General features: G+C 32.8%; 2 protein-coding genes across 2 annotated transcripts; both read right to left on the bottom strand.

Moving 5' to 3' along the window:
* Window positions 1-856: 856 nt before the first annotated feature.
* EAF02_003296 (uncharacterized protein) lies at window positions 857-1,493 on the bottom strand (the record flags this gene model as incomplete). Its single annotated transcript, XM_038899344.1, has 4 exons — window positions 857-964; window positions 1,030-1,149; window positions 1,201-1,245; window positions 1,347-1,493. The coding sequence occupies 4 exons, from the start codon at window positions 1,491-1,493 to the stop codon at window positions 857-859; spliced, it is 420 nt and encodes a 139-aa protein (XP_038760271.1).
* Window positions 1,494-1,645: 152 nt separating this feature from the next.
* On the bottom strand, window positions 1,646-2,747 carry EAF02_003295 (uncharacterized protein; the record flags this gene model as incomplete). The annotated part of the gene is made up of 2 exons (XM_038899343.1): window positions 2,085-2,747; window positions 1,646-2,005 (listed from the first exon to the last, which is right to left on the bottom strand). The coding sequence occupies exons 1-2, from the start codon at window positions 2,430-2,432 to the stop codon at window positions 1,646-1,648; spliced, it is 708 nt and encodes a 235-aa protein (XP_038760270.1). The 5' UTR covers window positions 2,433-2,747.
* Window positions 2,748-14,934: the final 12,187 nt, after the last annotated feature.

The following is a 14,934-nucleotide window of genomic DNA, read 5'->3' as shown; positions in this document are numbered from 1 at the left end:
ACTTCCTCAAGAAGTACTTCAGCGTAGACTTTGAACTCCACACCAACTACCACTGGTCTTTTACAAAGTACTGGTGGGGCAGCTGGAGTGAGAAGTGGAGATAGGGTTCTACTTGGACTTGTAGGATTGGAGGCCGTGATTGCAGCTGTTACGTTTCTTTGAATATTGGATTGCCAAAGTATTTCATTGCATGTTGTTAATGGCACGGGTTTTATGTCCAACAGTCACAACTACCTAATATAATCTATGTATTACAAAAAATGTGAGCGAACTCAAGAGATTAATATTGAGATCAATGCTTGCAAAATCTGCCAGGATATCCGGTTTTATAACATATTTGGAGAATTCTTTCTTCAACATATTGTGACACATACCAGTGGAGAATCCAATGAACGATCGATGTCCTTTTGACACTCCGTGGAACAAAACCTAGTTATAATTCCGGCATTAGCATCATGAAGGCGAGTCAAAAGCTGAGGTGATTGCTATGGACCCTAAATGGGGGGTATCTTGGAACAATAGCGAAAAAAAGGATCAAGAAATTGTCCTCTGGGACAGGAAATTTAATGCGCGCAGAGATATTGTCTTTGGATATCAACTTCTCATCTAATAAGGCTGAGCTCTGAATCAGAAAAGAAAAGGGATTCTCAAAGGTCAAAGTACAAGAAAATGTCTTAATTTCACCAAAAAATTTCTTTCTTCTTCATAGAGTATTTAATGACCTTGAATTACAGCCACTACCTAATTTCTAAAGTCCATCTGCCAACAGATTCTGGTTCCAACACTAAATTAGATCTGGCGTCTCATGATTACCAGCAACTTTACCCATCTTCAATACCCACGAAACATGACCATCTCAATACCCCAACTCCTTCGGAAACACTAGAAAATCCTCAGCCAGAGCTGCCAAGATCTCATCATTACTACCTTTACCATCATATCTTTCTCGTAGATACCGGCGGATCTGTGTTATAAAAGATTAGTCGTTGAGGCTTAGTATACAAAGTGACAAATGAAAGAAGTGCTTACTGTCAAAGACAATGCAGCAGGTGAGTCCGCTGCAAAAATACCACTATCCTTACTAATCTCCGCAACCAACTCTTCCCTGGTGTACTTGTCATCGTACAGCTCTCGCATGCGACGACCAGTCTGTGTAACATTAGTATTAAGTAGAAAGTTGGGACAGAGTCTTGTACTTACCGCGATTTTGAAAGCCTTCGTGGTTTCCCGCGCAGAGGCTCCACACTACCCGACGAAGAAAGAGCTGTTGTACCCGGAGTGACCGAGGCTGCAATCTGCCCGGTGCCAAGGGAGATTGTTGCATCATTGAAGCTTGCAGATGCTACCTTGATTGCCGGTGGAGAAGCCGAACCCGCAGAAGAAAGGATTGGGGCTACCGATCCAGAAACTATGGTCCGATTTACCCAAGGACGCGGGGCTTTGGGGGGGTCCATTTTACCAGGTACCGGCTTGTATGCGGTGGAAGGTGTCATACCAGCTGAGTACCTGGGTCCGGTAGGAGGTATGGATCCAGGAAAAGAGCGAAAGGATCTACCATCGGCATTCGTACTACCAGGGCTGCTACGGAGATGGTTGGGTACCGAGATGACGTGATTCTGAGCGTGGGGCAGCTCAGGATGCTTTATCAGCCATGCCCTAACATGACGTCGATGGTATCCGGGTACACGTTGCGTTTGGTCCAGCCGCCCAGATACGACTGGTAATCATCCAGAAATTCCATCATTGATGCCAAGTCGGCAAGAATGTACCCTTCTCGACAGTCTCGAAGGAGTTCATTCTTTACCGACAAGTGCACAAAGACTACATCCGTGCTCTGTCTACCTCTATCAACATCTCTCCTTGATATTGAGAAGTGATACCTTGAGTCCAATACCGAATTCGCCATTTGTAACCCGACGATGTATTGTGGTGGCACCGTAGTACCAAAAGTCAATCGGAACGCTAGCGGATGGTGGAGAGCGATACCGAAGAATGGGATCCAATACTACAAATTGATGAAGTTAGCCATCATTCCTGTACAGGACATAGAAATTGTGTCGTTTAAATGATGAGAACTTGCTTACCCCAGCTTGAAGCTTCCAACCATGGACGGAAACCCCCATGTTGTGCGTCGCCACTTGGTGCATTCTCGGAAGAACCCTGCGATCACCTAGGTCCCCACTACCAAACATCGCACCTGCACCAACGGTACGCCAATGCGCGGCGGCACGAATTGCGCGATCCCGCGAATACCTATCCTCGTTGGAAGACTGATAATCGCTACCGGTGCTCGAAAGCTTGGTACGGGAGCGCTTATTGTGAAGCGTACCATTTTTGGCATCGAAGCCGGTCTGCCTACCATTACCACTACCATCGCAATCATCATTACCAGCATCTTCTTGAAGAAGATATCTTCTTTTGGCTGGAATCATGGTTGCGGAAGGAAGGTTGAGGGTTGGGTAATGGAGATGGATGCAGGTAATGAAACTCAGAAATCAACAATTTTGAGGATATATTTTGTTTACGATTATCTCGCTTATTTTTTCCACCAAACCACAAAGATGTTATCTCATTTTCAAACTCTCTTTGTCGATAAAATTTTTATAGTATTGAAGATTCATATTGGTCTTTTTGATACTATTGATATTTTGGATTGTTTACTAATAATCAATTTTTTTCAGCCAATCAGGGATCAGGGGGAACGTTTATCTCTTCAAGAGTCTGAGAGTATTTGGATATGTTTTTAATAAACAATTCAATTTGTTTGGTAAAAGCACTTCAATTATATATATTATCCTTTTAATTATTATTTATTGAAAAACTAATTAAAGTATTCGAAAAAGCTTAATTGATATTATTATATAAATCGGCTTTAAATTGATTAGAATTGTGATTATTATAAAATTCAATTAAAAAGTTTTTTTTCCAAATCAGTTAAATTATTTTTAATGATTTCAAATTATCTTTATTAATAATAAAAATAGTATTAATCGAATCACTTTATTGAGCTAAATACCTTACAAGTCTTTTCAAATATATTAGTAGCGTTGGGATTATATTATTGGTGGTAATTAAATTTTGAATATAAAATGCCTTAAGTTTAAGACATTTTGCTTCAGAATTTTAGAGCTAAGAGTATTCAACCTTTTTGAAATCAATAATAACTTTTATTATTTAAGATTCTGTTTATATAAGGAGGATGAGCTAAATAAAAGGATTTCTGGAATATATATTTTTTAATTGAAAGTTGTAGTGATAATGGATTTCGAAGGGGGTGGGTGCTTATTTTATTGAAATGTTACTATTTGAAATATTACTTTTTAATTTTCAAAGCTATATTTGTATATAATCTAATAGAGCTATAATAATAAAAATTATATCAAAATAATGAGAAAAATCAGCTCTATATATTGAATCTGCACTAAAATAATACGATTGTTGAATGATTTAATAATATTAATTAAAAAATCAGAAAAAGCTGAATTGTTACTATTCACACTAAAGCCGGAACCAAATTGTTTCAGACCCTACGGTGAACCTTCGGGAGGCCCCTGCCTCGAAAACAAGGCCTCAAGCCTATTATGTAATCACCGTGTGGTCTGAGGATGAGATAACAAAGATGAGCTTTGCGACTTGAAAAATGTCAGTACCATCGACCAAAACAGTGACTCAGAACGTGCTTTGAGTTTTTTTCCTTAAAAAAAAGGCAAGAATCTTTTCAGACTAATATCATTCATGATAAGAATGTTAAGGGCAAGTGATACTTGTAGCAGCTATGTTCTAACAGTTTTGAGGGAAGAGCTGCGTCTTGAGCTCAAATAAATCCATAAGTATATTGATCACCTTTACAGGATACTCGCCGATTGCTGAGTGGGAAGTGCTATTCGAGCTGATAAATTCAATTCACAATGAACATCAAATTTTCTGGACCAATGATGGCTCGTGGTACAAGTGAAGGAAGTATATACATCCATACAAAATGCATTCTCATATAACCAGGATGGTCAATGTATCACCGGTACAGACATATTTCATCTGTACATTCAATTTCACTTGAACAGACTCATCATATAGCTTCAAATGAATCCCCCACTGACCTCTCCTTCTTCACCACTGATCATGTACCTCTTCATGCTATCAGATCTATATTAAAGAAGAACATCGCAGATATGAAGATAATAAATGGCAAATTTAAAGATCCGGCAACTAGGTACTTATACATCATACTCGGTTCTTTTCAAAGAGGTGGAGCTTTACCATCAAGCAACAACCACTTTCTTCAAAGAAAAAGATACTCTCGCGCAAAATGTCGAAAAAATGAGATCTCAATTAGATGAAGATATGAAGAGGTTGGAAATCATGGCTGGTGATATGTCAAGAGTCCAAACTATTGACAAACCCTTTCTACCAGTACCCATGCCACCAGAAGGTTCTGGAAATCATCTTCCTTCTTCGCGGCCCTTTGCACCGGATTCTACAACGCTACCAAACCTGCGTCGCTTTCTCATCCACAATTCTTTGAATACGCAACGCCTTTGAATACGTGGCGCTCCTATATTCACGACCTTTTGAATCCCTGGCTCTTCGAATATACAGTATATCTGTACCTGCAGCCCTACAAATCAGCAACACCTCTTAATTTGTAGCCCTCTGAATCTGCGACATTCCTGGCTCCGCAACTCTCTTGGATCCACCTCTCTTTGAGCTTGTAGCTCCTTTATATCTGCAGCTCTGTGAATTCCCGTCATTTCCACATCCGCGGCGCTTCAGACTGCGCGATACTCCTGAATCTGCGACGCTCTTGCATCCGCAATCCTTTGGATCTACCGCCTTTCGAATCTACAGCGTTTTGAACCCGCGACCCTTTGAATGTACATCGCTTCTATATTCGTGGCGCTTTGAATCTGCTGCTCTTCGAGTTTGCGAGACCCCTGTATTCGAACATTCATGAACCTACAACGCTCCTGCATCTGCAGCACTTCTAAATCTACACCACTTCTATGTCTACAGCCCTTTGGATGTTTAGCGGCCTGAATCTACAATACTCCTAAATCCACGATACTCCTGAACCTGTGGAGCTTCTCATTTGCGAGGATTCTCAATTCGTGGCGAATCTCCGATCTTCAACATATTCCAATAATCACAACTTCCCTAACACACATACTACTCTCCACCATTGCAATTTCATCTCTCTATCTGTCATCGTGTTATTTATCACTTTGATGTTAATCTTTCGGCAAACGTTCCCGATTCCTCGAATCGCCACTCGATGCCAAGACTCGTAGCACCTCCAAGATTAACGAAACACATCTACGACTTCATGATCACTACTAAAATACCCTTTTTCAAAATGTATATTGAAACATTCTCAATTAATATCATGATATATTCATTCCTTTGATCGTCTATGTGGTTGATTAACTGTTGATTTATGAAATAATTTCACAGTGGAAGGATTGCTGTGGACAGAGTCTGAAGCTACCGATCACCCTAAGTGTGGGTGGTCAGCAGAATTGTCTAATAGCCGGCAGGCAACCTTTTCGTACTGTGACACCGTTTAGTGTCATGCTTGGTCTTTGGTACCTCTCAATCTATCTTCGATAGGTATTCAACTGCAGCAGCAGACGGTAATCGCAACCTAGATAGGTCTGCAGGTAGCGGTACACGAAACTCGGGTTTACAAGATCGACAGAGTGACGAATTCGGGGAAGGCAATAACGAATATGCAGATCGATACAATAGATATTATCGATCAAATAACAATTTCTTTTGAAAATATAATAATAGAAACTCTCAAAAGTATAAAAACAGTAATTGTAAATATAATAGTTATAGAAAAAAGAATAGTTGAAGATCAGACCTTTATCGATCTGAATATAACAATTACAAATCCAAAAGGTTTGAAAAACATTATCGACATAATGAGCGTACTCGTATCTTTAACGAGTCATGAGGAGAGGGTAATGGCAACAGCGATGCTACGGGTAGCTCTGATAGGCAGAATGTAATTTGGCAACCCGCTTGAAGAAAGGATACTCTATAAGAAACGGTCTCGTTTTACACAAGATTGCCTTGTTGTCCCTGATATAGACCATTTACGTACCAGTCTCATAGAAGAAGCTCACACTCAAATCTCCTCAACACACCCTGGAAAAACCAAGATCTGATTTGATTTGATTTCATTTACGTCCATGTTCAGTCTAAGACTATATAGGACGGCTAGGCCTTTAGAGGTTCTAGCAGGTAACTTTTTATTCTACAAAGATGAATATATTCGATTTAGGGAAATGAAAATAAATATTGAGGACTAGTGTCCGCTTATTATATGCATTGTATATAATAAGAAAAGGGAAATATAATACTTAAGAAATTAATAAGAGACTCTTTCCTTCTTCTTTTTCTTCTTCAATTACTATTCTTTCCATTTTTGTAATAACTTTTTTTCCTCTATTATTATATTTTTTTCTTTTTCTACTACCTCTTTTTCTTCTATTTCGTTTTGTATTAGAGTTCTAGTTAGATGCTATACCCTTATAGCTATTTTGATGATATTGATGAATTTAATAGCTAACTCGATATTAATTTGATATAAAATAGAAATTGTATAGTGATTTTGAATAAAGGTATCTCCTTAAAAATTTCTTTTCTTTCAGCTTTATATATAGAGCAACTAATAAGGAAATATTATAATACTTCGATATTATTATATATATATTTGTTATTAGAAAGTTTGAAGCAATATAAATAGAATTTAATATATTTATAATCTAATTTGAATTGAAAGAATATATTAGTAGTATTTCGATTAGTTCCGCTTAATAACTTGATTTTCAAGCCTATTTTCTAAGAAAATAGTTTCGAATAAATTAATAAGGATTGTTTGATCTGAATTTGTATTAATTGAAAATATCAAGCTATTGATCTGAAATATATTCCTTAATAATCATATTTAATAATTTAAAACTTATTTTATTCGAAATGGATTATATTGTGGTTACTTCTTTAACTAGCTTATCTGCTAGCTTATTTTCTTCAACTAAAATATAGCTAGGAATCCAATTTAGCGAGATTTCAGCTCTTTTTGCTTTGATAACCTTTATTGCTTTGATTATTCTTATTGATAGATCTATTCTGAATGATTTGAAGGAGTTTTTAGATAGTATAAATCAGCTTGATTGTCTGAATAAATTTTGAACTTTTGATTACTACAAGTAATGAAATTAGTATATTCGATAGCTTTTGTAATTTCAAAAAGCTCTCCATTATATATCAGTTGATTAGTATCAATATTACTTTGCTCTTAATATAGAATTCGGTTATTTGACTGTATAACTACTATGCCTATCCCAATGCTAATTCCCTTTCTAGTGGAGGAGGCATTAGTATAAATATAGGTGGTATCCTTATTCCTATATTTAAAGATAATATTATAAAGAATAATAGCATTTTTTTTGATGAATTGCTAATGTTGACTTTGAAAGGGATATCTCTTTTCCATAAAGGGAAGTTAAAGTGAATAATCTTTTTGAGTAAGAAAGGGTTGAAGTTCTGGTTTATCGATTTTCTGATTTTATTCAATTGAATAGGTTTATATCGTTTTCTTCGAGGTATAGGGATTACTCCTAAATCGGCTTGATATTGAGCTGAAGTTTCTTTTTCGGTATTGATTGGATGCTTTAGTAATAACTTAATTAATTAGAAAGCGTATTATCTGATATTTGAATCTAATCGGATTTTGAAAGGTTTTAGACTAGCTTCTACTTCTATTGAAATGATTAAAGCTGTTTTAAATACTTCTAATATCTTGTAAAGAATTAGGTTTTGAAATAATTGTATTATATTTTTAAAATGAGTTTGATCTTTTCATTAAATCACTGAATCATAATTAGCTATACTAGTCATATATGCTATATATAGCTATCTGAGGGCTTTAGGACTAAGGCTCTTTTCGATATTAGCTAATCAGACTATTCAATGAAAGGCTCCTTTAGCTTATATAATTCGAATATCAATATGTTGATTGAATTTGAGGTTTGAATCGAACCATATTCCCAGCTATCTAATTAGGGATTGAGATATAATTATTTCGGAATTGAGTAATGTGATTGGATAGTTTTTTGTTAGTTTTGATAACAAAAAGTATATTAACTCAATTTTCGCTAGATCAAATTGAATAGAATTCTTCGAACTGAGTTTATAGATTTGTTTTATAATTCTTTCTAAAGATTTAATATTCTTTTTTTAAATAAATGAATTAGTAATTAGAGTAATATTATCTATATAAAAAAGAAACTTTATTAAATTAAATAGAAAGAGGTCCCTGATATATATAAGAAAAAGGATTAGGGAGATTGAGCTATCTTATAGTATTTCAATTGAAATTGGTTTAAAGGATTCGGTTTGGCTATTGAAGGATAATTTCAATTATTTCTATTATAGGAATAAAGCTATTCAGAAGATAAGATTCATTGGTAGTCTTAGTTTCTTATAGATATCTAATAATCGGTTTTTTGAGATATAATCAAAAGCTTTCTTTATATCTATAAATAGTATTGAGGTCTTTTTATTAGCTTGTTTGTTTCTTTTGATTTCTATAATTAATAATAGTGCAATATTGATTGCTGATTTCTTTTACTGATTTTCTATTTGGCTTTTATATAAGAAAGTAAATAGTTTTCGCTAAAAATCCTAATTGTTGAACTAGAATCCTTTTATTAATTTTTCTAAGATAATTTAAAATACAATCACTCTATATACTTTTAGAAATGAGTAATCAGGTTTTAAAACTTTCTTTAGAATAGCTCTAATAGCTTGTTTCCAGTATTTAGAGTAATATTCAAAATTAAGAATTTACTGAAAAGAATAAAAAGATCTGTGGGATTGCTTTATAAGCCTTTATAATAATTTCTTAAATAATTCCATTTGGGCTAGGAGTCTTTTCTTGTATCTTGACTAAGCAAGTATTGCTTAATTCGATTTGAGAAAGATTAGGCCATTCCTATTTCTTGAATTGTTTATATTTTTCCTATTATGGTTTTGAAGTAATAGGAGGGGGTGGGAATAGAGTCAATCTGAAAGTAGAGCACTTTCCTTTAAAAGAGTTTTCTGTTGAAATATCCGGTATCCTTTGATCTTGAAAGTCTTTAGTATAAGCTATTACTTTGAAAATTGTTTATATATCCTTCTTTTCTAGAAATTCATTTCAATGATTTTTCTTTATTGTTTTAATAGTGTGACGATCCTGTCATATTAGTGGATCGGCTAGGTCCTCACGTGATCCACAATCCTGTATATTACCACTTCCTTTCGAAGAGCTCTTCTAGCTCTTCACCTTAGTATTCTAAATGATGCAATCGTTACATTATATTAAGGTCATATAAATTTTTTAAGCTCTTGATTGCTCCTGCAAAGCTTCCTATCGCTAGCCCGCTCGCCGAATGCCTATTGCCTTCCACGCCCGCTCCCCCGATACAACCATTCGTACAACCTCCGATCAAGACCTCTCCCTAGCTCCACTCCCGCAAACCTTACCTATTGACGAGTTGATACCTCATTATCATATTATTTAGAGTCTCCTTACTCTATCGATAATGGATTTGAAGATTCTGAATCTAGCACACAAACTACAGGAACTAATCGATTTGAAGTATTAATACGCTTGTATGATCGATGTTGTAACGAAGCAGCTTATTTAGTTGATCTGCCAGGTCAATCTGCATTCTATCAATGCTTTCGCTGTTTTATTGGTATCATTGATAAGAGATATATTTCAAGCGAATCTTCTCTCTTTCGCTTATTTTATTTTTCAATAACTTTTGAAATCTTCTTCTATTGATTTTAAAACCTCTCTCACAAAAGCGATGAAACTATAAAACGTATACTTCCACAAAGCGATCAACAACGCTACGAATTATATTATAGGTAATATTGGAATTAGTATTGGAATTATAGATTAGATATTAATGATAATAGAGAATATAGATTATAATATAGTTGGATTGGAGAATTGTATTTAGAATACTATTAATACACTCGAGGGCAAGCTTTTCAGAAAGGGGGGGTAGTGTAACAATCCTGTCATATTAGTGGATCGGCTAGGTCCTTACATGATCCACAATCCTGTATATTACCACTTCCTTCCGAAGAGCTCTTCTAGCTCTTCACCTTAGTATTCTAAATGATGCAATCGTCACAAATAGCTTGAAAGTATTTATTTCTAGTAATTCGATATTCTTTCTTAAAGCTAAGGTTTTCTGGATTTGATTTATTTATTTACTTTGTATTTCCTAGCTCTTTTCAAAGATCCTTCAATTCAGGTGTCCATTATGGTTTAGCTCTTTTAATTGAAATAACTTTGGGTATATATCTTTCAATTGCTTTTTGAATGATCTTCATGAGTTCGCTTATTACTTGATTTAGAATTGAATAATAGTTATCTTTATTTTTCAAAAGATTTAAGGAATTCTTTTCAATTGAAATGATTGAATCTAAAATAAAAAGAATAAGGGAATATGAGGATTCCGATTTGAGTATTAATTCAAAACTTTTCCCAATTCGCTAGTTTAGTATTGTATCTAGCTATCGATTTAGCATTAGGGATAATTGAGACTTCTTTTCCTTTTAATTCGAATATTATTTCTGTGTAATCAGATCCTGTATCTGAAAGCATTTGCCAATTGTGAATTTGAAGAGAGATTCCCTTTAATACTAGTATTAAATCAAGAATACTTGGATTAAGAAGATTAGTTTGATAGAAGGTACTGATTTCAAGCTTATTTAAAAAAGTAAGATTCTGATCTTCAAACTATTCGACTAGTTGATCAGTATTTTCGCTTTTCTTGGAAAAAGGATCCTATTATAAGTAATGGATATTGAAGTCATTTAAGAGAATGGTTTCTTGTATGATAGATATATTATACAAACATTTTTTGATTGTAAAACTATTCTTTTTAGTTTGATTAGTTTTATTATATATATTAATAATTTGAAAGATTTTATTTTCATTTTAATAATTGAAAATTTATATATTAGAATCTATTAGAGAATCGGAAACTAGATTGATTATAGCTTAGAGAGTTTTTGATGTATATAATAATATATATAGCCAGTAATTAGGGTCGAATCTTAATAGTATTTATATGAAATTGAAGTATATAATAAATCTTGAATTTGAGTAATCGATTCTATTTTGATAATCCAAGGTTCTTAAATTATAATAAGGTTGATATTAAGCTCTATTACAAGCTATAGAATGTTCTCTGTGGCTTATAAACTCCTATTAAGATTTATTTGAAGGATTCGAATATTAATATAGCTCATAAATTGGTATTATCTGCTTTTTTATTAGATTGCTTAATAGATTTTGCAGATTCTTGAATTTGCTATATACTTTTCTTAATAGTTTGAGTATTTGGCAGTTAAGTATTGATAGAACTTGGGATGCGAAGACTCAACACCTGTATGCGGTGCATCCTACGAATCTCTAGCTCTTCTTTAAGAATCTGCAGAGCTAAGATTGAGTTGCAGATGGAATTGGAAGAATTGGAAAAAAAGGGGTTTTAGAAGATATAGGGAAGGAAGGATTATATTACGATTTTGCGATAGCAATCTCTACGAAAAGATGAATACCAACAAAGTAATATGGATATAAAGGTTATGGAAGCCTTAGTCAGATTCAACATTTGCCTTTTATTACTATCTTTACAGGTATGATATGGAAAGTTAGTTTCTTTTTTCTTTTGGAAGAGTCTTTTCAATATAGAGCTTATCACCATTCTCTTCGAATTACAACCCTTTCTCTCTCTTTGGCTTTCAGTCATTCGAATATGATTTTACGATATAGAGAATGCTATTGCTTTTTAATTAATTCTATACTTTGGGTATTGATACGATACAATGTTTTTCCTTCGATTTTCGAATTTTCGAATTTTCGAATTGATTTGTATATAGATTATAGGGCTTAGGGTTTGACTCTACCCCACCATTTTCAATAGTTTCGATTATACACATCTAATAAAGACTAAAGGATATCAAGCTTATGAAGGTATATAAAGGGCTAGTTTAAAAAAGATAGAATTAAAAGAAAAGTAATACCTTCTATTTTCATTTTATTAGTAAGAGAACCTTTTGCTATACTGGAGGTAATTCGGGAAGGGATAACTCTTGTTCCTTATAGAAGAAAGGGATAACAAATTGAATTCCAAGTTTGAAAGAAAATTGGATATCAGAATACTTTAATAGGATTAGGGGTAGGGGAAGAAGGAAGAGGGAAAGGTCCCAGTGGATGAAAACATTATATCTCTATTTGCACTCCGAATAGAGATCAGGTAGAGCACCCCAATATTTGTTTTTATTTCCTCAAAATTGATTATATCTATTGTAGATATTCACTAGCATTGCTAAGCTTTTAGAGCCTAGCCGTCTTATATAGTTATGGACTGGAGTGGGACGTTAAACTAAATCAATCAATCAATATTGATAGAACTTTTCTTTAATATTACAAATTACATATAAGTATATTAATATTATATATTTGCTTTCACAAAATCCATAAAAGGGATCCCTTTTACAATGTGTATTTTGATATTCAAATCCTTAGCATTTTTAGTATTATATAATTAGTTTGAATTCGTAGAACTTTTCTATTCTTATACTAATACTAGTAATATATAGTCGTTTCCGAATAGCTAGCTTTGCTTCTGATTTTGTTATAAAAGCAATTACTATTGCTTCTTTTTATTGATAAACTCTTTTTAATATTGATATAAGCCAAAAAGGTATTCTTATAAACTTAAAATCCGGATTAAAGGTTTTGATTTTTTTGAGAATAAAATCTATTCCTTTTAATCCTGAGAATTCTTTTATAAATATTTTATGAATAATAATCTTATATTATTCTTAATCTTTTTGAATCCTTTCGAATTTAATAAGGTTGCTTTAAATTGTTTTCTTTTCTAATAGAAATTGTAATGTAAAAAAAGCATTTGTAGTAATTATTATATTACTATTTAGCGATAGGGTTACTATTATTATAATCAGGCCTTTGATTCTAATTTTCTGAAATGCTTTGTTTATTTGGTTTCATATTGATATAGGCGAGAAGAAAATAATATTTGTAATCTCTGGTTTGATTAGGATTAGGTGTTTTTGAGTGATTTCAATCTTCTTGTTTATTAGAGTAGGCTTAATAGCTTTTCCTTTACTAACTAAATTCCATTTTTCTTTTTTTATTATAGTTGTATAATTAGATTTAGTTGATATTATGATAATTGGGATTGGATTTTTGACTAGTGTTTTAGCTTGTAATTCAATCTTCTGTATAATTGATTTGAGATGAGTGATTTGAGATACGATAATATTGAAGGCTATAGTAAGCTTTCCCTTTTGATTGATTTCATTTACGTCCACCTTCAGTCTAAGACTATATAGGACGGCTAGGCCTCTAGAGGCTCTAGCGGATAACTTTTTATTCTACAAAAATGGATATATACGATTTAGGGAAGTGAAAACAAATGCTGGGGAATAGTATCCGCTTATTATACGCATTGTATATAATAAGAAAATTGTGAAAATCAAGAAATTTTAAGGAAATCAAAGCTCTCTTTTATTTCTCTAATTACTTTTTCTTCATTCTCTTCTCCTTTCTCCTTTTTTATTATTATTCCTTTCTCTATCTCGTTTTATATAAAAACCCTGGCTAGGTATTATACTCTTGTAGTGATTTTGGTGATATTAATGAATTTAATGGCTAATTCAATACCTACTTTTGTATGAAATAGAAACTATATAGTGATTTTAGATAATAATATATTCTTAAATATTTCTTTTCTCTCTACTTTGTATATAGGATAACTAATAAGGAGATATTATAGAGTCTCAATATTACTATATATATATTATTATCAGAGAGTTTGAATCGATGTAAATAAGATTTGATATATCTATAACCTAATTTGAATTGAAAATATACACTAGCAGTATTTCGCTTGGTTTCGCTTAATAGTTTAATCTTCGATTCTATCTTCTATAGAAATAGCTTTGAATAGGTTAAAGAGAATTGATTTGATTTGAGTTTGTATTAATTGAAAATAAAAAGCCATTGATTTGAATTATACTCTTTGATTATTATATCTAAAAGTTCAAAAACTTGTTTTGTTTGAGATAGAATGTATTGTAATTGCTTCCTTTGCTAATTTATCTACTAGCTTATTTCTTTCTACTAAAATATATCCTAAAATCCAATTTAGAAATACTTCAGCTCCTTTTGCTTTGATAATTTTCGCTACTTTGATTGCTCGAATCTAATAGATTTGTTCAGAATGGTTTGATAATATTTTTAAGTGATATAGATTAGCTTGGTTGTCCAAATATATCTTGAATTTGTTGCTAATACAGACAATTATGCTAATATATTCAATAGTTCTAATAACCCTATAAAGCTCTCCATTATATACTAATTGATTACTATCAATATTCAATTATTGTTGATATGAAATTCAATTGTTTGATTGTATTACGATTATACCTACACCTATACCTATTCCTTTTTCAATAAAAAAGGTATCAATATAAATATAGATAATATCCTTATCTCTATAATTGAAAACGATATTGTGAAGAATAGCAGTATCTTCTTTTGATGAATTGCTAATATTAATTCTGAAGGGAATTTCCTTTTTCTATAAGAGGAAGTTGAAATGAATAATCTTTTAAATGAAATAGGATTGAGATTCTAATTTATTGATCCTTTAATTTTATCAAGTTGAATTGATTTATATCGTTTTCTTTAAGGAGTAGGGATTATTTCCAAATCGGTTTGATATTAAGCTGATATTTCTTTTTCGATATTGATTGGATGGTTTGGTGAGAGTTTAGCTAGACGAAATGTGTATTGTTTAATATTTGAATCTAATCGAATTTTTGGGGGCTTTAGGT

The sequence above is a fragment of the Botrytis sinoallii genome (assembly GCF_014898435.1).
Source record: "Botrytis sinoallii strain Bc 23 chromosome Unknown BSIN_005, whole genome shotgun sequence".
Classification (NCBI taxonomy): Eukaryota; Fungi; Ascomycota; class Leotiomycetes; order Helotiales; family Sclerotiniaceae; genus Botrytis; species Botrytis sinoallii.
The sequence above is the reverse complement of the archived record's forward strand: the minus strand, read 5'-3'. Positions and strand labels throughout refer to the sequence as shown.